The sequence below is a fragment of the Trichechus manatus genome, unplaced genomic scaffold, assembly GCF_000243295.1.
Source record: "Trichechus manatus latirostris isolate Lorelei unplaced genomic scaffold, TriManLat1.0 scaffold00036, whole genome shotgun sequence".
NCBI classification, from domain to species: Eukaryota; Metazoa; Chordata; class Mammalia; order Sirenia; family Trichechidae; genus Trichechus; species Trichechus manatus.
This window is the reverse complement of record NW_004443972.1, coordinates 13138470-13159541: the sequence shown is the minus strand read 5'-3', so window position 1 is coordinate 13159541 and position 21072 is coordinate 13138470. Positions and strand designations below refer to the sequence as shown.

The following is a 21072-nucleotide window of genomic DNA, read 5'->3' as shown; positions in this document are numbered from 1 at the left end:
AAGGAAACATCTGGGAGATGATGGGGTCCTGTCAGTTGGAACAAAGCAGGAAAACAACAGCCATTTGATACAGAGGGAGTGAAGTGGAAAGTGAGGGACAGTTTCCATGTAGCCAAGCCTGGTGAAAGAAAACCTAGTTTTGAGGTAGCAGTGAGGCATGCAGTGGGTGATCACATTGGAAGTCTCAGAAGCTTAGCTTACTTTTATGATCGATTAATTTTGTAGGTAGGGGTGTAGCAATGTCAAGTTCGTTTTGTACGCAGTTTAAAGTAAATTTAATGGGGATTCTTTGGTTCTTACATAGTAGCATAAGCAAAACTTTTCTCTTAATTTCACTCAATTAAGCCTCATCTTTTTTCCCTCTTTTTACAGTTTGTATTGTTTTCCCCCCTTCTTCACAAACCAGATCTTGGGTCCATCTGTCAGGGCTGGAATGTTTATAGTACAGTTCTTTCAGTCAAAACTCTTTCTTTCCGGAAATAATCTGTAATTATTTCCTCTAACTACAGGATGCACCGATCCAGGGGCTGGATTTCAGTTCTATAGGACTTGTCCAAGAAGCTGTTTGTATTAATTTACCACGGAAGATCAAATTATATGCTAATATCCTGAAAGTCACACCCCACCAGAAAACCTCTAGCAGCTCTGAAGTCTGTATGAAACCAAGTCCTGGCAACTTGCGCATGGCCAGTTCAGACACAGAGTGTGATGTTAAAAACATTTAACAGGTCATTTATGAAATGGAGAAAAGACCCTAATTTATATGGTGAAGTCCTGGTGGTACTGCCTGTCTTTTGGGGAACTCTTTTCATTTCTATTGTACTGAAGAAATCACTAGGGCTGGGGCAGGGGGTGGGGGGAGCCCGTGAAGTTCGTTATATTTCAGTAAAATGGTTGGTTTGCCAGTTTTATTCTAAAGCTCACAAAATAATGTTGCATAGTGGGAGTAGATTTTAGATTTTAGAAATATCCTTTATCTGGTAGTATTGTAGACTATCAGCTAGGTTGCTTAATATGGGTTCCAAAAATTGAATATAGAAGTGTATTTTGATTATTAAAAGTGTATTATAAACATATTATTCTTGATGATTCTGTGACCAATATAGAAATGTTTTGTGATTTTTTTTTTTGTGGGGGGGGGAGGGATGTAATGTATTTATTACAGTGTATCTGTGGTTTTATCCAGCTGTAAAATTGTGATGAGCAAAAGAAGTGCCAAACTTGGTCTCAAGCCCACACATGTTAGAAATTGAGCTAAACGCTAGCTCCTTTACTTGGTATCAGTCTGATCTATAAATGGAGTTTGAAAAGAATCATGGGATTTGGAAAGCAGTTCTGTTCTGCCCTGGTTATGTGTCTGTTTTTAGTAGAGTATCATGGGAATGTTCTGTCTCCCAAGAGGGTAGGCTCGAGACTTTGTAAGAGATGGTGCTGATTTAAAGAGGATACCTTAGTTGATGGGGGGAGGTCCCTAACCCTTTTCTGAGTAGCTATTTTCCTTGTCTCTAAAGTATCAAGATCAGTTACCAGGGAAGGAGGTGCTTACTCCAAAACAGAAGGGAGGTGTGTTTCTATTGGAGGCAAAAATTACTATTCTGTACCCTTCAGGTATTATTCTATGATCCCCAGTAGTCTATGATTTCTCAGTTAGGGACTTTGGTATTAGGAAATTGCATAAGGATTTGGTTGAACTTAAATAAGATGAACCGGTACCTTCTTAACACAAGTTTATGTTCCATTTTAAAAATACTTAGTTGTGTACATAAAATATCATTTCTAAATTAAACACCCAATGCCTTCTTCGTTCACTGTTAGACTTTGTTGACTTCCTTGATGTTAAAGAGATTAATGAGATTTCTAAAACTGTAGGAACACAGTAGCATTTGTGTCAGATGGATGACTGCTCAGTTTCAAATATCTGGTATCATCTAGTTATCTGGTATGGTAGGACTGGTCATTTGAGAATTAAGGCAGTGGTTCTCAAAATGTGGTCCAAAGACTCCTAAAAAAACTGGGTGGTAGTATGTTTATTATTTTTGAACAAATAAATATTAAAAAAATTCTCAGTTTTAAATGCTAATATAGTAAATATTGATAGATATAGCACATACGGAGCCCTGGTGGCACAGTGGTTAAGAGATCGGCTGCTAACAAAAAGGTCAGCAGTTTGAATCCACCAGCCACTCCTTGGAAACCCTGTGAGGCAGTTCTACTTTGTTCTGTAGGGTGGCTATGAGTTGGAATCCACTGGACGGCAACAGGTTTGATTTGGTGGGTTTGGATAGCCCATATAAATAAGCTTTATAAGGTTCTAATAATTTTTAAGAGTATCAAGAGCTCTTGAGAGCAAAAAGTATGAAAACCACTGGAAAGGCATCCCTGAACTATTGAATATTGCCATTCCTGTTTTCCTTTACCCAACCTTTCTTTCTTGCCAACTCACATTTGAAAACTCCTTAGCCAAAAAGTACGGAAAAACACAGGGATTGAAAGTTTACTATTAAAAACAATATTTTCTTTTTAATATATCTTAAAATTAGATATTGATCATTGGGACTTCAGAATACTGATTTTTTTTTTTTTTTTAAATAAAACATGATCAAGAAATTTATTCCTGAACACTCCACTTTCTGCGTTGCCTGTCCTTTTGGATGTACCATTTTTAAATAGAATTAACTGGTTCAACCAGACGTTGAACAAAATGGCAGCCAGTAAATGATGGTGATGTTTTTTCCCATTGATTTTTGGCAGATTTTGAGCTATCTAAAAACAGTAGATTAGCTTGGGGAGTGAATTTATAATTCTTTTTCTGCATTTTATTTATGAGCATAAGTTAGTGTTTTAATTTTGCTTGGCTGATAAGAGTAAAATAACAATCTATTAAAAGGTATTTTGGGGCAAGGGCTTTTGTTGGCTTTGTGACATGGAAATGTGCCAGTGGCGATTGTTTCTTAACATTTTTTTTTTTAAATAGTGAAAGGATTCTTGATTTGAAGCTCGTTAACTTACCAACTTCTACTGTTACCTGAAATAAACAATCAGATTAAAGGTATAGAGATGATAAAGGACTTAATTTGGCCGTCCTTTAGCAGGTTTGTGTATGTGTGTGTCTGTATGGTTCTGATTCTTTAGAATTTAAATTGAGCTGATTAAGCAGGGAAATTTTAATTCAACAAGTATTAAATGTGCACCTTCGTGCATCTACTTGGCTTTGGTAGTGATGAAAAAGATAGACTGCTGCTGCCATGGAGTTTATTCACAGTCTAGGGAGGGAGACATGTTCAAAAGCACACACAGCTGTAACTATATAATTATAAATGATGCTAAGGGCTCTAAATGAAAATTAACAGAGTGGTATATGAGAATGTAAAGAGGGCATTTGGGGGCTTAGGCATGCTTCTACAAGGAAGTGACATTTAAGCTGAGACTTGAAGGATGAGTAGGAATTAGCCAGATTGGGTGGCCCCTGAAAGAAAGGCTCAATCACAGGGAACAGCATGTACAAAGAGAGGTCCAGGGGTAGGCAGGGAACTGGCTGGTGGAAGTGCCTGGAAGAATGGGCTGTGGACCAGTTGTGAGAACTAAGAGAAAAAGGGGGCTTTGCAGCAATGAGGATAGGTGAGTTAGAGGACTTCCCACGACTTATCCTGGTTCTGACCTTAGCCTTCCAGGCTTCTTGGGTTTGCTCTTTGAGTCCTAGCCACTCTGATGTTTTTTTTCAGTTCTGAAATATACCTTAAGACCTTGGACATACCATGCTTGCTTTGGCCACCGCAGGTCCTCTTAAAGCTGTGCCTTTTTCTTTAAATGCTACCCGGTACTGCCCCACCTTACCCGACTCCCATACTCTTACCCTTTTTCTACTGCCTCCTATTCATCTTTCAGGCTTGTTCAGATGTAACCTTCCCAGGAAAGCTCCCCAACCCTCTAGAAAACCTCAGGTTGTTTTGTTAGGCTGTCTTATTGAACCATGTTTCTTTCTACCTAACACTTCATTCAGTTTTTAATTATATAATCTTTTGTTTGATTATTTGATTTCTACCCTAAAGACAATCGTGTAAGCTCCATGATAGCAAGGACCATGTTTGTATATTTTTTATCATTTTACTTTTCTAATGTCTAGTACCCAGTAGGCTCTCAATTGTTGTTGGATTTAAAAAAAAAAAAAAAAAACCCTGTTGCCTTCGAGTTAATTCTGATTCATAACATTCCTATAGGACAGGGTAGAACTGCCCCATAAGATTTCCAAGGAGCGGCTGGTGGATTCAAACTGCCCACCTTTTGGTTAGCAGCCGAGCTCTTAACCACTGTGCCACCAGAGCTCCTGCTTTTCTGTCTATAGTAAGCAGTTAATCCAAGCCGCTAGGAATAAGAGATGTCAGCTCCACCATTTTCTGACTGTTTTCTTGTACTTGCTTTAATCACGTTATATTCAATGTATAGGTTTTTTTTTAAAATGATTTTTAGAGCACTTGCCATTTAGGCAGGGCTAGTTTTGTTATAAGGAACCGTGGTGGTGCAATGGTTAAGTGCTCTGCTGCTAACTGAAAGGTTGGTGGTTCGAACCCACCAGCTTCTCTGCGGGAGAAAAGATCTGGCGATCTTCTCCCATAAATATTTCAGCCTAGGAAACCCTTTTGGGGAGTTCTACTTCTTCCTTATAGGGTCACTATGAGTCAGAATTGACTCGACGGCACACAATGATAGCACCGGCAACAACTTTCGTTATAACTAGATAACTAGCTAATGTAATCTATGAGTCCCCTTAAGTGGGCCCTCAAAACTGCAGTGTATGACTGTACTCTATAAGCTAATCATGTCCTCCCTTTCACGTCGTGGAACTCCCACTCTTTCTGAAAGATACCTCTTATACTAGACTTCCATAGGAACTGTCTCAAGACAGAGACCAATTAATTTATTACTTTATTAGATTAAATTATTTTTTTTTTATAAAATAGAAATTTTATGATTTTCGTCCTACATCTCAGTGAATTGCCTTGCATGACCCTGGGTGTGTGCCCCCCTGTTAGAGATGAGTGGACTCCTGCTGGAGGCTGACGTAAACAGATAAGTTAGGATACAGAGTGGTGTAGAAATCACTGCTGGTGGAGTGGGAGAGACTTCACCAAGTGTCTGGCATTTGAGCTAGATCCTACATGACAGGAGGAGGGAATTGGTTTGAGAGGAGGTAGAGGAGAGGACCCAGGGCAATTCAGGCAGAAAGAACCAACATTATGTTCCTGGTCAAAGGTACCGACACGGAGTTGGAGGAGTCATCATCTGGTTGTGAAAGGCCCCAGGGACCAAGATGAGACATTTGTATATCACAGATGCGGGCTCTCTATGTATACATCTGTGTGAACATAGATATAACAACAGTAAAAGGGGTTCAAGTTTTATATGCTTTTAAAAATATAAAAAGAAGGTACATTAAAAATCCTCTTTACCTCCTCCTCCCACCTTGCTATTAAATAAAGAGACTGAAATACAATTATGAAAAAAAAAAAAAAAAAAAAGAAAGAAGTTGCATGAGGGGTGGGAAGATGGGATGGGGTTGTGGGTGATAGACAATCAGACCACCAACTAAAAATTTCGATTTTAAGAAGATGAGTCATCCAGATTGTGGCTCCAGAAAGTCTTTGAATTCCATGAGAATTTTTAATTTTGTTCTGCATTTTTTTTTACTTTTAATCAGGATACTTCTATAGAATCTTTGATCAAAATGTTCAGTAATGGTAGCTGGGCACCATACAGTTCTTGTCTCATGGCAAAGGATGCAGTTGTTCATGCCGGTAATTAACCACACATTCCATTTCCTTCTATTCTTGAGTCTCTTTTTTCCTCTGTTACTACAGGTGAATAGAGACCTTGTTGTGCCTTGGATGGCCTCTTGCAAGCTTTTAAGACTCCAGGCACTATGCAACAAACTAGGAGGTAGAACATAAGCACTCACTAAACATGCCTTTTAGGTCAGTTAACTGGGATGTCCCATGAAACCATAACCCTAAACCTCCAAACCAAAGAACCGAATCCCATGAGGTTTTTGGTTGTACATAAGCAGCCTCAGCAGCTACTCTTTTGTTGTTGTTGTAAATATATCTATCACAACTTTCGCCAATTCAACTTTTTTCCAGTGTACAACTTATTGACAGCAATTACAATAATCGGCTGTGCAATATGCTTAATCAATGCAATATTTTTGCCACCTTTAACCATGTCTTTCCCCCTCCCTCCTGCCCCTGGTAACTACTAATAAACTTTGTTCTCTATATATTTGCCTTTCTTGTCTTTTTATGTAAGTTAGGTTATACAATATTTGTCCTTTTGTAATTATTGGACTCAGAATAATGTCTTCAAGCTTCATCCATATTGTAGCATGTATCAAGACTTCATTTCTCCTACTGGCTGAGTAGTATTCCATTGTATGTATGTACCACATTTTGTTTATCCATTCATCTACTGATGGACATTTAGGTTGTTTTCACCTTTTGGCTATTGTGAACAGTGCTACACTGAACATTGTTGTACAAGTCTCTGAGTCTTATACCTACCAGTGCGATTGCTTGGTCATATGGTAGTTCTATTTTTAGCTTTTTGCGGAACTGCTACACTCTTTTCAACAGAGGCTGTACTGTTTTGTATTCCTACCAGCAACGGGTAAGCATTCATTTGTTATTTTTGTATCTTAGCCATCTTAGTGGGAGTGAAATGGTATCTCATTGTGGTTTAGTTTTACATCTCACTGATGGCTAATGATGTTGAGCATCTTTTTCATGTGTTTGGTGTCCATTTGAATGTCCTCTTTGGTGAAATGTCTATGCATGTCCTTTGTCCATTTTATGATTGTGTTTTTTTGTTGTTAAGTTGTCGAAGTTTTATATATATTTTGGTTATTAGATTCTTGTCGGCTATATGGTTTCCAAAGATATTCTCCCAGTCGGTAGCTTGTCTTTTCACCTTTTTGGTAAAGTCTTTTGATAAACCCAAGTTATAAATTTTTATGAGGTACCACTTGTGCTTTTGATATTGTATTACATAAACCGTTGTTAAAGCTAGGCCTGACAGCGTTGCCTCTGCTTTTTCTTCTAAGAATTTTATGGTTTTAGTTTGTACATTTAGGTCCTTAATCTATTTTGAATTTGTTTATTGTGTGTGGTATGAGTCTTGGGTCCTATTTTGTTTTCCTGCATGCGGAAATCCAGTTTTCCCAGCACAATTTATTGAAGAGACTCTTTTCTTTCCCCACTGAATGGACTTAGCACCCTTGTTACAAATCAGTTGATCCTGAGATAATCTTTAAATCTTAAACCTTAAACCAAAAATATCCCTTGAAGTCTTCTTTAAACCAAGCAATAATTTAGCTTAACTAGTAAAGAATGTCTATGTGGGATCAAATCGACAACAGCAACTCGAAAGATTAGATAAGAAACTTAGGGCACAGTGAGTTTATGTTAATAGGCGAGGAACAATTCAGAAAAGGAGGGTGTGAATGGTTATATAACTGGAACAGTAATCAATGGCACTGAATTACACATGTAGAAATTACTGAATTGGTGTATTTTCTGCTGTGTACATTCTCAACAACAACAATAAAAAAATAAATTATTAAAAAAAAAAAAAGATGAGTCAGAAGGTGTCCACTCCAAGCAACTTAGATAACAGTGATCTTTTTGTTGGAAGCAGTAAGATTCTGTACACTAACCTATTTATTAAAGAACCTTACTCGTTTTGTCTTTATTTTACGTCTGGAAAATTGCAATTAGTCAAAGCCTTAATTATTTTAAAGTACTTTTCCTAACATATTTCCATCTTATTCCTGATACTTTGCAGGAATTATTCAAATGGCAAAGTTCTTAGTGGTAATCCTTTAACTCAGGAAGCAGAAATTCTGCCAGTGTAGTTTTAGACTAATACTAACTTAGAATTATGTCAAGTATCTCTTATTTTCTCTCAGTTATAATTTCATATAATACAGATTTCCATAATTTCTTATTTTAAAATCTTCCATCTTTGTTCTGTCTATTCTTTGTTAAATTTGAGGTTAATGTAAGAATGCATTGCTTTGTGATAGATGAGGTATAAGTTGTAGCTTTTTGTTTTTTATTGTAGTTAAAAAAACATACATACATACACACATGTAAAAGCAAAATATTTGCCTTTTCAACATTTTCTACATGTACAATTCAGTGGCATTAATTACATTCATCAGGTTATGCACCCATCACCACTATCCATTTCCTGATTTTTCCATCACGCTTAACATAAACTGTGTTCCCTTTAAGAGTTGTAGCCCACCCCCACTTTTGAGTATATGATGATGTAGGTAGCTCTGCCCCCAATTCTGTTAAAGGAGAAATAAGACCCAAACATAGTAACATAGTTTGAATTATTCAGTCGCTTAATCTTTAACATCGTGTTAGAACAGACCATTCACACTTGTCAGCATTTTTAATTTAGTGCCAATTTTGTGTTCAGTAGGGTAGGATAAAGTTCAAACTAAAATCCTGTGGGAATTTCTAGCCTTATATATGAGATTGTTTTCATTTCCTGTTCTTGATAAAGGGGTATGCTTAGAGAAGGTAGCCTTAGAGTGGCCACCAGTAGTAGGTAAATCTGATTAACCATTTAGTTGACTTTGCTTAGATCCATGTGAAGAGTATATGTTCAGATGTAGTCAGGTGGAAGACAATAATATACACGAGGGGGATTTGTAGGAAGGGCCTTGAAATAGCAATTTGAAGATAGTATGCTTAATTTGTCATCCTGCAGTTAAAATGTTTTGTTTTACTTAGATCGTTTCTTTTCCCTCCACAGTTGTACAATGGTAGATGGAGTGATGATTCTTCCTGTGCTCATGATGATTGCTTTCCCTTCCCCTAGTATGGAAGGTAAGTGATTCATAGCTGTTTGGATTAGGATAAGTACACTGGGTATTGTTTGGCTTATTGTAAGCCAGGTCATTCAGACTCAACACCCCCTCTTTATGATTAGTATTTGGTAATGCCCCTTGAAAGAGCCCTGGTGGCGCAGTGGTTAAGTGCTTGGCTGCTAACCAGAGATCAGCAGTTTGAACCCACGAATCTCTCCACGAGAGGAAGATGTGGCAGTCTGCTTCCATAACGATTACATACAGCCTTGGGAACCCAATGAGGGCAGTTCTGCTCGTCCTATACGGTCGCTATGAGTCGGAATCAATTCGACGAAAGGGGTTTGGTTTTTTTGGTTTATTGCCCCTTAACATGAATCGGAATTGGCTTGATGGCAACTAAAAACAACAATGTCCCTTGACTAATTTGAAGTGAAATTCTTGTATACTCTGTCTTTCCTATATATACAATTTGAAAAAAATTGCAATGTAATAGCCTATCTGAAATAAATACAAAGGGAGAAATAAAGAGAATATTCTGTAAATAATAATAAAAAAAATCTATATACATTCTAAGGTAGTCAGGCATGAGTTCACTGAAGACATAATGAAATAATAAATGTTTTTGCATCTATATATTCAATCCCCATGAACAAAACATCTTGGCAAGCAGATTGGTATTGGTGTGTTATACTGGTGACTTAGCTATCACAAGTCATCTGTCTTCAGCAATAGTATTTTCTGAATTGGTGAATAAGTTTTGATAGAATCCCAACTAAATAGAGAGTTGTTATCCCTCAATTTCATAATAGTTATATTTTTGCAGAATTTAGTGTACATTAAGACAGTGAAAGGAACACTTTGTGTTTATATGTATAACAGAGTTAGGAACTAGGTTCAGTTAATTATACACAAGGTTTTTCCTGTAAATGAATGCTTAGTGGGACTTTCAAAATTATGGGGGCCATAGGATAATTCTTAGTTGTGTGGTACCACCCAAGCTTTTCAGGGTCTTTGGCATCTCAGTCCCTTCTCTCTCTCTTTCTCTCTCTCTCTCTCTCTCTCACACACACCCACACCCACACCCACACCCACACCCACACCCACACCCACACCCACACCCACACCCACACCCATCACCCATACCCATTCCAAAAATGCTGTTTAGGGCTGGCAGTGCCCTTGTTGAGAACCACAAGAGTTACGAAAAGAGAAAGAAGATAAAAATTACCCACAATTCCCTGCACTTGCATGTAATTGCTGTTAGTATGTTGGTAAGTTGGAATTGACATATATATACACACACACATACATGTACATATAGATATAAACTCTGTCTTATGGTTCATTGAGCAGTGCCCACTTTATTTTTCAAGCCGTTCTCCTTGAAGAGTGCTTATAGTGTGGCTCTCAGGTGGGACAGTAAGACTAATGCCTCTGTTCCAGGCTGTTTGGTATATAGTAATCGGCTTTATATAATTGATGAATTTCTAGGGAGACATAATTTGACAAGCTGGTATAGCACTGTGAAAGTATCAGTGCTAAATATACTAGAAATCCATTTTGATATGTAGTTGGTTTATAATGTTTGATTTGTCCACCTTTTCATATTCATTGACATACATTATAGATCTGCACTGTTGGATATGGTAGCTACTAGCAACATGTGACTATTGAATACTTTCGAAATGTGGCTAATACAAGTTGAGATACTCGTAAGTGTAAAATACATACTGGATTTTAAAGATTTAGTAATCTCCCCCCTTCCCACACAAGAAAGTAAATTTTACCTGCTTCTTTTTCCTACTCCCAGAAAATTTAGAATTACATAATGTGGCTCATATAATGTTTCTGCTGGACAGCACTGTTACAGACCAATTTACGTAGCTAGAGTCTAGATTCTACTCCAATGTATGTTGTTAAAAACATTCTGATAATATAGCAGTCATGCCAGTTAATACCAAGGATGCATGGAATATGGATCCTGAGTGACAATCTTACATGAATTGGGGATATTTTAACTAGAAGAAAGAATGGATCCTAGTTTCAGGAAATTAAGAAGAAGAAAATAGGCTTATGTTAACACTGGAAAGGTTTGACAAGTTTAATAGTGGCTCTGAACTAGGGGTAATTTTACCCACCAGCGGACATTTATTTTACAATGTCTGGAGACATTTGAAACAGGCTAGTTTCTAGGATTTTACCCCTATTTTTAATTGTTAAACAATAGAGTCATTATAAAAAAATCTAAGGAACGTTGAAGGATATTTCTCTTTCCTCTAAATGCCATGCTCTGCCCAAGGTACATTATTAGCCCTGTATGGTATTAAGCAGTTCCTATGGATTCCACTTGATATTGTGGGTGGACCCGTAGTATAGACAAGATAGAGCAAAAAAGAGAGTGGAAGAGAAATAGAGGTGGACATGTACTACAAAGAAAGAAGGAGAGGGGAGGAAAGTATGGGAAAAGAGGGGAGAAAAGGTCATTTATGGAACAATGTTAACAACCTTGTCATTGGTTTTTTTTTTTTTTCCTTGCTATAAGCTTTTAAGCTGCCCAAAGAATCTGGCAAATGATCTCTTAATGCTGCAATGAAGATATGTAGTTATCCAAAACAGATTGGACCCTCTCTTTGGCCACTAAGGTTTTGCTATCAAATATACCACCAGCACTAGGCTGTTCACAAGTATGGAAAAGAATACACCATTCATTAATTACAGTAGCTAATTTTCTAGGGTCTGAGTTGCTTTGTCAGTGGTGGTTAAGATGGCCTTGACAGTGAAAAAAAGTCTCGAGTACTGTTAATATCCAGCAGATAAATCCAACAAACCTCAACAAACAAATGAAAAAAGAACCAAAGTCTAATTAAAAAAGCAAAAAAAAAAGCTATTAAAAAATAGCTGTTTATTACGAAACCTTGGATTTTTAAAGCTTTCTAAAACAGAATGTTCAGGGAGTGCCACAATCTAGAGTGCTCTAATCATGACAGTGGCTGCCTTAGCCCTGTCTCCCGTCCATGACTCAAATCCCTGTTAACTGTCAATAGCATATTCTATGAAAAGACTCTTTGTTCTTGTATGTTTACTAGGAATTTAAAAAACAAAACAAAACCCAGAGAACCCCTATTTGTAATATGCTGTTAACATATTCAACATTAGTCGTAAAGCAAATGTTAAGTACAAATACTTAACCAAAAGAGGTAAATAATAGGGCAGATAACTAAAATCTTTATATAATAGCCCTATAGATGGTCTAGTGCTGAGCTTTTGACTGGCAAGTTTAAAAGGAAATGGAACCATATTGGATGTTTACCGAACAGCTGAGGCACCTTATTAATTGTGCTTCAGTGAAGCTAGATGGCATTTCTTGGGGCATAAATAAGAGAGTTGACGATTATGTGGTAGAATTGGTGGTTTTCCCGTATGATTATCCAAAATTAATCTCTCTTTCTAAAAAAATCCAGCTAACCAGTTTTTTAAAAAATGTAGTTCGTATGTGAGAACCTCCAGGAGATACTCTTTGAAAGTCTTTTGTGGTGGCATAATTAGGGATTATTAAATACATTGCAGAGTGCAAGGACTATCAGTTGCTTCTGTTAATAATTTTTGATGTAGAGAGTTTGTTCTAATATATTTTAGTATACTCCTTCTAGACAATTAAAAAAAAATCTTTTACATTTTGTCTCTCAAATTAACCCCAAGTGTCTCCTAAATATTGGTTAGAGAGAGTGGTAACACTTGAAATAATGGATCCAAAACAGTGATTTTGGTAGAGGCTGGCAAGTATGAATGTTCACTAGAACATTTCTCAACTTGTGTTCTGTGGAATCCTAAATGCTCTGGGGGAAAAAGGATTCTTTGGAAAAATAAGTTTGGAAAATACAGCCCACTATAACTGCCTCTTTGGTAATTATGTCATCATTGCTATGTGCCATCAAGTTGATTCCAACTCATAGCAACCCTGTATGACAGAGTAGGACTGCCCATAGGGTTTCCTACGCTGTAATCTTCATGGGAGCAGGTTGCCAGGTCTTTTCTCCTGCAGAGCGGAGCGGCTGGTGGGTTTGAACCGCCAACCTTTCAATAAGCAGCAAGTGCTTAACCATTGCACCACCACGGTTCCTTTGGTAATTATAGGTAATACTTATCGGGGTGTTTAATGTGTGCAAAGCCCTGGACTAACCCCTTTGTATATATTATCTTCCATAAGCCTCATGATTACCCTAATGAGATAGTTTTTTAGGGGATGTGGTTTTAGATTTGTTAAAACTCTCGCTTAAGGTTGGGGAATGGTTTTGAAGAGCTTCAGTCATTATCAGTCCTCTTCAAAATTTTGATTCTGTGTGTATGTGTGCGTGTGTCTTATGTTAACTATGGATTCCTGGTGGCACAGTGGTTAAGAGCTTGGCTGCTAACCAAAAGGTCAGCAGTTTGAATCCACCAGCCGCTCTTTGGAAAACCCTTATGGAGCAGTTCTACTCTGTCCTGTAGGGTTACTGTGAGTTGGAACCCACTCAAAAGCAGTGGGTTTGGTTGGTTTGGTTTATATTAGCTGCAGCCACATTGACATTATGTCTTTTGCAAGCTGGAGTCCAGCTCAATCCAGTCTGATCGAGAGGGTGAGATGAGAGTTTGTAATAAATAGCAAATAATGATGCCCCTTAACCTGGGTTTGTGTTTTTACTTCTTGGCTCTCATACCAGTATTCATTTTCCATGTTTGTTATATACACAACTCTAGCTGCAGGAAGAGTTTTATTTGCTCTCCCACAGAAGAGCACTTGAATCTTAATTAACTGTATATTCTTTGCTTTCTTTCGCAATAATAAGATTAATCATGCTGTAATACTACTATTAATGCTGCTGGGGAGAAGTCCGTTTTTGATCCAAAACTTCCCTTTTTGGTTTTCCTTTTGTCCCTGTGATCATTTGCAGGTGAAGACCATGACACGAATACTTAAAATGGAATATTGTTTCTTCAGAAATATTTCAAAGCTACAGATGAACCACATTTTATTAAATTTGCAAACCACAATTAGATTTTATTATAGCAATGAATGCTGGAGTTGTTTTGCAAGATATTTTGTCCTGTCTTAGAGAAGATTGCTAGGTTCTAAATTATTTTCCGGGTTGACTTGATTTTACTATTTCCAAAGACATCACCACTCAGACTTTCCAGACCAATTATCCAATGAGAGAAGGAAGGGGATAACTTCAATAGACTTTTTGTTAGGGTCCACAAAGGTGCCCCTCTTTGCCTCTGAGAGGAAGAATAGAATGAGCCTTTCTTTGAATATCTCATTATTGAGGATTCTGGATGTTCTCGAAGGGATGAATGAATGTAGGAGAAATGTCTCAGTATTAAATTTGTTACTCTCATTTCTTGTTACTATAATTTACCCCTATTGTTCAGAGTAAAATCTTTTTCTGTGATGTGTTATCAGATGAGAGACTTTTTGGGAAAGAGATGAGATGTACTGAGCTATTTGACACTACCGAGACCTAAAATAAAACGTCTGATGAAGCTGCACACTTTTTATTTATTTTATTGTCAAATTTTCTTATGTAGCAAAATGATGGCTTATTAGTTGATGCAAGGTGAGCTGTAACAAGGTTTCCTTTAGCCTTTCTTTCCTGGGGAATGTTTGTTTCTGCTTTGGTAGTTAACCTAGAGCCATATTCAATGATTTTTTTAAAGTGGAGAATGCAGAATGTTCATATTCAATCCATTTATATGGGGGAGGGTGGGAGTAGGTTGTGGGGAGGATTCTAAAAAGTCAATCCAGTAAAGTATTGAACAGATGGGAAAACTACTCCAAGACCCAAGCTTATTAAATTATTTTCTTATGGTCAACAGTAAGTATTCAGTGCATTAGCTTCTAAATTTCTTTTTATAAAGACAGGTCTTGAATGAGAGAATGGATATCATCCCTTCTTAAGGAAAATCTAATAAAGCAGATTTGTGAGAATGTCATATATACAACTCTTACTCTTAAAAAAATAAAAACATCCAAGAAAGAAAACATATTTAAGAATAAATTTGAAACTCTCAAAACACTACTAACCGTCCCCCAGAACTTCCCCTTGCAGCCCAGCGTGACCTGGCAAGCTTGCATAGATAGTGATTATTCTTAATAGTCAAGATTACTCAGAACTAATGCTGATTCCAAGATAGTGTGGGGTGGTTTCAAACTTTTGACTGTGATCCACTGTAATAAACATTTTAGGGTAGGACCCAGTGCTTATAAATGACCCGCACACATCTGAGGCGAAAAGTTCATGAAACAGTAATGATTCTTACTGTCTTTGATGCATTCCTATATTTTATTTTACTCTATTGCATTTTATTTAAAAAGAAAGATAGAAAACTTGTCTTGAACCACTAAATTGATTTCACTACCCATGGTTTGAAAAACACAACTCCAGTCTGCTCCCAAGACTTCACTGACCAGAAGCTCCTGCTTGAAAGCTCTGACAAGTAGCCTTGGGTCATCTGGTATATTCTCTAGTAAAGCCAGCGTCAAACCTTTATTTTTTTCTTCACAATTTCATGTAGCCTGACCACCCTCTCTCTCGAAGCCTGTGATTTGACAGGAAGAGGGAAGTTTACACTTGCGCCTTCTCAGGCTTGGTCATAACACTGGAACAGCTGCTGCCTGATTCTAATCAGCTGAATCTGAGCTCTGCAGAGCAGGGTGTTTCCTAGATCCATGTTTAATGCTACATCTAATTCTTTGTTATGGGTTAGGGCAGAACACGGACTTTCCGAGGATATATATGTTTCAGGGATGTGGTGAGGGGAAGAGGAATAGGCGAAAGAAGAAGAAATTCCTCTTGGGGAGGAGGTGGCGAAATTCAATCTTTTTTTTTTTTTAAAAAAAGCTTTGTATTTTTGTGATTTGTGGGAAGGGGCGGCCTCTTCCTTTAATTAATTTATTTACTGCTGCGTTTGTTTTGTCTTTTGAGTTCTGATACTTACACTGGAACAGGTTTAATGGGGGGGGGGCAGGAGAGAATCAATGATTCATTCAAGAAAGCTGTAAAGAACAGATAGAAAAAAAAAAAAAGATACCCACAGTCCAGTTTAAAATTTGGCTTCTGTGACCTACATCCTACTGTGGAATGTTTGTTCCTGGACCCTGGTTTATATTCCTTGACTTGGAGATTCTGTTACACAGACTCTGCTTATATCCATGTTTCTGTTGTGTGTAAGGGTAGCTGGAGGCTCCCTGGGAGGTTTTCCATGCTTCCTGTTGAATTGTTTAGTTTGTAAAGTTGAACTGGGTACCAATCTATTGATACACCCTGTAGAGAATTGTATAGTCTTCATCTCTTCATCTTTAACTTCATGTCTTAGTTTATATGTTTCCCACTTTCAGTTCTGAAAGGATTGTGGTAATTTTTGATAGATAGTGTTTTTAAGCGCAGCTTCTGAAGGGAAGGTTCATGACCATGTATAGGAATAGCCCTTTCTCAGGAGAGAGACAAAGTCAAGCACCATCATTAGCCATCTTTTTTTTTTTTTTATCTGCGTCTGTGTGTGTGTCTGTTACTTAATCTCTGTGTGCCTGTTAACTACAGTGGGGTAAAAGAGACAATAACAGTTCTCAGCCTGTTAGGGTTGGTGTGAGGAGTCGTGGGGAATACATGCAAAGTCTCAGGATGGAGTGAGCCCTAAAGTATAAGAAATTAGAATTGGTGTTCATTGTTTTATCTGTAAAACTAAGGATACTTAATTTGTGTATTAATGTTTCTATTGCTGCTGTAACAAATTACTACAAACTTAGTGGCTTAAGACAACACAAATATGTTATCTTACAGCTCTGTAGGTCTTATCTTACAACTCTGTAGGTCTGAAGTCTGACGCAGGTCTCACTGGGTTAAAATCAGGGCTGTGTTTTCTTTCTGGTGTCTGCATCATTTGATTTCTTGACTGCTGCTTCCATGGGTGTTGATTGTGGAGCCAAGCAAAATGAACTCCTTGACAGCTACAATATTTTCTCTATTTATCATGATGTTGCTTTTCGGTCCAGTTGAGAGGATTTTTGTTTTCCTTACGTTGAGGTGTAATCCATACTGAAGGCTGTGGTCTTTGATCTTCATCAGTAAATGCTTCAAGTCCTCTTCACTTTCAGCAAGCAAGGTTGTGCCATCTGTATATCCCAGGTTGTTAATGAGTCTTTCTCCAATCTGATGCCACATTCTTCTTCATATTGTCTGGCTTCTCGAATTATTTGCTTAGCCTACAGATTGAATAGATATGGTGAAAGGATACAACCCTGATGCACACTTTTCCTGATTTTAAACCACATAGCATCCCCTTGTTCTCTTTGAACGACTGCCTCTTAGTCTACGTACAGGTTCCACATAAGCACAATTAAGTGTTCTGAAATTCCCATTCTTCACAACGTTATCTGTAGTTTGTTATGATCCACACAGTCGAATGCTTTTGTATAGTCAATAAAACACAGGTAAAGATCTTTCTGGTGTTCTCTGCTTTCAGTCAAGATCCATCTGAAATCACCAATGATGTTCCTTGTTCCACATCCTCTTCTGACTCCGGCTTGAATTCTGGCAGTTCCCTTTTGATGTAATGCTGCAGCCAATTGTTTTTGAATTACCGCTGGTGAAATTTTACTTGCATGTGATAATGATATTGTTCAATAATTTCCACATTCTGTTGGATCACCTTTCTTTGGAATGGGCACAAATATGAATCTTTTCTAGTAAGTTGGCCAGGTAGCTGTCTTCCAAATTTCTTGGCATAGATGACTGCTTCCAGCATTGCATCCATTTGTTGAAACATCTTAGTTGGTATTCCATCAATTCCTGGAGCTTTGTTTTTTTCCAGTGCCTTCAGTGCAGCTTGGACTTCTTCCTTCAGTACCATTGGTTCTTGGTCACATACTACCTCCTGAAATGGTTGATGTCAACCAATTCTTTTTGGTTTAGTGACTCTGTGTAGTACTTCCATCTCTCTCTCTCTCTCTTTTTTTTTTAGTTTTATTGTGTTTTTGGTGAAAGTTTACACAGCAAATTAGGCTCTCATTTATAAGTTTCTTTACATATTGTTCAGTGACAGTGGATACATTTTTAATAAAATATCAGCTTTCTCATTATTTCCATTTTGGTGGTTCTGTTTCCCTTGATCTAGGTTCCTTGTCTCCCCTTGCTTCTTGTCTTTGGTCCAGAGAAAATTTTCACCGTTTGGTTTCATTCAGATGATTTTTTAGAGGAGTACAGTACTTATGGATGATATTATTTATTTTATGAGCCAATTTGTCATTTGGCTGAAAGGTAACCTCTGGGAGTGGTTTGGGTTCTAATTTTAAAGGGTCTGCCAAGGCGATAATCTTGGGGGTTCATCTAGTCTGCACAAGTCCAGTAAGTCTGGCCTTTTTTCCCCCGGGAATTTGAGTTTTGTTCTGCGTTTTTCTCCCATTCTATGCGGGACCATCTCTTGAGTCCTTGGTCGGAACAGTTGGTAGTGGTTGCTGGGCACCATCTAGTTCTTCTGGTCTCAAGGTAGGTGAGGCCATTGTTTGTGTAGACTGTTAGTTCTGTAGACAAGCTTCTTCTTTGCATCTTTGGTTTCCTTCTTTCTCTTTTGCTTCAAATGAGTTTCCACCTTCTTTTGATGCTTCCTGCATCGTTCAGTTTTTTTGCCCAGTATTGCAACTCAAGGCTTGAAATTTTTCTTCAGTTCTTTCATCTTGAGACATGCTGAGCATGTTCTTACCTTTTGGTTTTCTAACTCCAAGACTTTGCACACTTGTTAAAATACTTTGTCTTCTCAAGCTGTTGTTTGAAATTTTCTGTTCAGCTCTTTTACTTCATCATTTTTTCTTTCACTTTAGCTACTCTACATTCAAGAGTAAGTTTCAGAGTCTCTTCTGACATCCATTTTGGTCTTTTCTTTCTTTCCTGTCTTTTTAATGACCTCTTTTTTCATGTATGATGTCGTTGATGTCATCCGACAACTCATTTGGTCTTAGGTCATTAGTTTTCAGTGTGTCAAATTGGAGGTGGTCTCTAAATTCAGATGGGATATACTCAAGGTCGTACTGTGGCTCTTGTGGACTTGTTTTAATTTTTTCAGCTTCAACTTGAACTTTCATAGGAGCAGTTGCTGGTCTGTTTTGTAGTTGGCTCCTGGCCTTCTTCTGACTGATGATATCGAGCTTCTCCATCGTCTCTTTCCACAGATGTAGTTGATTTGATTCTGTGAGGTCCGTGTGTGTAGTCACTCTTTATGTTGTTGAAAAAAGGTATTGGCAGTGAAGAAGTCGTTGGTCTTGAAAAATTCTATCATGCAATCTCCAACTTTGTTTCTGTCACCAAGGCCATATTTTCCAACTACTGATCCTCCTTACTTGTTTCTAACTTTGCATTCCAGTCATAGTAATTATCAATGTATTTTGATTGCATGTTTGATCAATTTCAGACTGCAGAAGTTGGTAAAAGTGCTTAATTTCTTCATCTTTGGCATTAGTGGTTGGTACATAAAGTTGAATAATAGTTGTATTAACTAGTCTTCCTTGCAGGCGTATGGATATTATACTATCACTGACAACATTGTACTTCAGGAGAAATCTTGAAATGTTCTTTTTGATGAAGAATGTAATGCCATTCCTCTTCAATTTGTCAGTCCTTGTATAGTAGACCATATGATTGTCTTAGTCAAAATGGCCAACACCAGTCCACTTCAGCTTACTAATGCCTAGTATGTCGATCTTTATGTGTTTCATTTTATTTTTGAATGCCAGCTTTCCTAGATTCATACTTTATACATTCCACGTTCTGATTATTAGGGATGTTTGCAGCTGTTTCTTCTTGTTTTGAGTTGTGCCACATCAGCAAATGAAGGTTCCAAAAGCTTGACTCCATCCACATCATTAAGGTTGACTCTACATTGAGGAGGCAGCTCTTCCCCACTCCTATTTTGAGTGCCTTCCAACCTGAGGGGTTCATCTTCTGGCACTATACCAGACAATATTCTGCTGCTATTCATAAGGTTTTCTCTGGCAAGTTTTTGAAGAAGTGGATCACCAGGTCCTTCTTCCTAGTTTTTCTTAGTCTGAAGCTCAGCTGAAACCTGTCCACCATGGGTGACCCTGCTGGTATTTGAAATACTGGTGGCATAGCTTCCAGCATTACAGCAACATGCAAGCCACCACAGTATGACAAAATGACAGATGAGTGGTGGAGGCCTACATGCTGCATTTTAAAAGACATCCCAACTATAGCAATTTAATGATGGTATGGACTAAGAGATCCCTTGGTGTGGCACAAGCGGTTTGCACTTGTCTACTAACCTACAGGTTGACAGTTTGAAGCCAGCCAGTGGTGCTGTGAAATAAAGGCCTGGCAGTCTGTGCCTTTAAAGATTACAGCCAAGAAAACTCTATGGAGCAGGTTTACCTATAATACATGAGGTCACCATGAGTCAGAATTGACTCAGCAGCACTGGGTTTCGATTTTTGGTCTGTGGACTAGAAGGAAAAACAAAACAAAACAAAAAAACAAAACACAGAAATAACCTCATTCCAAAGAGTAGACCTTCTATTACAGATAGGTCACAAAGAATAACAGCGACAGTAGCAACAACAATCTAATAATAATTGTGCTGTGACTTTTATTTATGAAAACAGAAGCCGGAGCTGCTGACTTTTCTAGCAACTTTTGCAAGACATTTAAATCCTTCTAGCTGGCCCTTTGTTCCTGTGTTGCCATGGAGTGTCAATAACCCCAGCTCAGAATAACCCGGGCAGTGAGATGAAAGGTATAGCTTGCTCACTGGCACGTTGGCTGGCCAGGTTACGCTGTTTTCATTGCTCCCGTCTTGGGAGAAGCGCTAGGCAGCTGGTTGCCCTGGCAGCTGTGAAAGGTGTATGTCTTTTGGCTGCCCAGAGTTGGAATTGCAACCAGAACTTTCCTGCCTGCTGAGCATGTGCAGCTCCCGATTGAGCTGATAGCAACTGAAAATAGCCCACTGAGCACCTGTTCCTTGTACACCAGCCCTTGGCTGACTGCCATTTAGGACAGAAACTCACTCAGTGGATAGGTGAGGTGCTGCACGGATTTTAATGGTCCTTAGGAAGATCCTGGGAACTTTGGCCCTCATTTAAAGGGAAGAAAAAAACAACAGGCCCCTCTGAGCAATTCCATTTGGCACTTCTGTGGTTATTGGGTGGCCACAATGGCTCT

At 38.1% G+C, this 21072-nt stretch overlaps 1 protein-coding gene across 1 annotated transcript in view; it reads left to right on the top strand.

The window, feature by feature from the left end:
- Positions 1 to 2737: 2737 nt before the first annotated feature.
- The window catches only part of ACVR1 (activin A receptor type 1), a 77056-nt gene continuing 58721 nt past the window's right edge, over positions 2738 to 21072 (top strand). The window contains exons 1-2 of the mRNA XM_023730415.1: positions 2738 to 3092; positions 8815 to 8888. Coding sequence (XP_023586183.1) covers positions 3058 to 3092; positions 8815 to 8888 — 109 coding nt within the window. The 5' untranslated portion in view covers positions 2738 to 3057. The remainder of the gene's footprint in view (positions 3093 to 8814; positions 8889 to 21072) is intronic.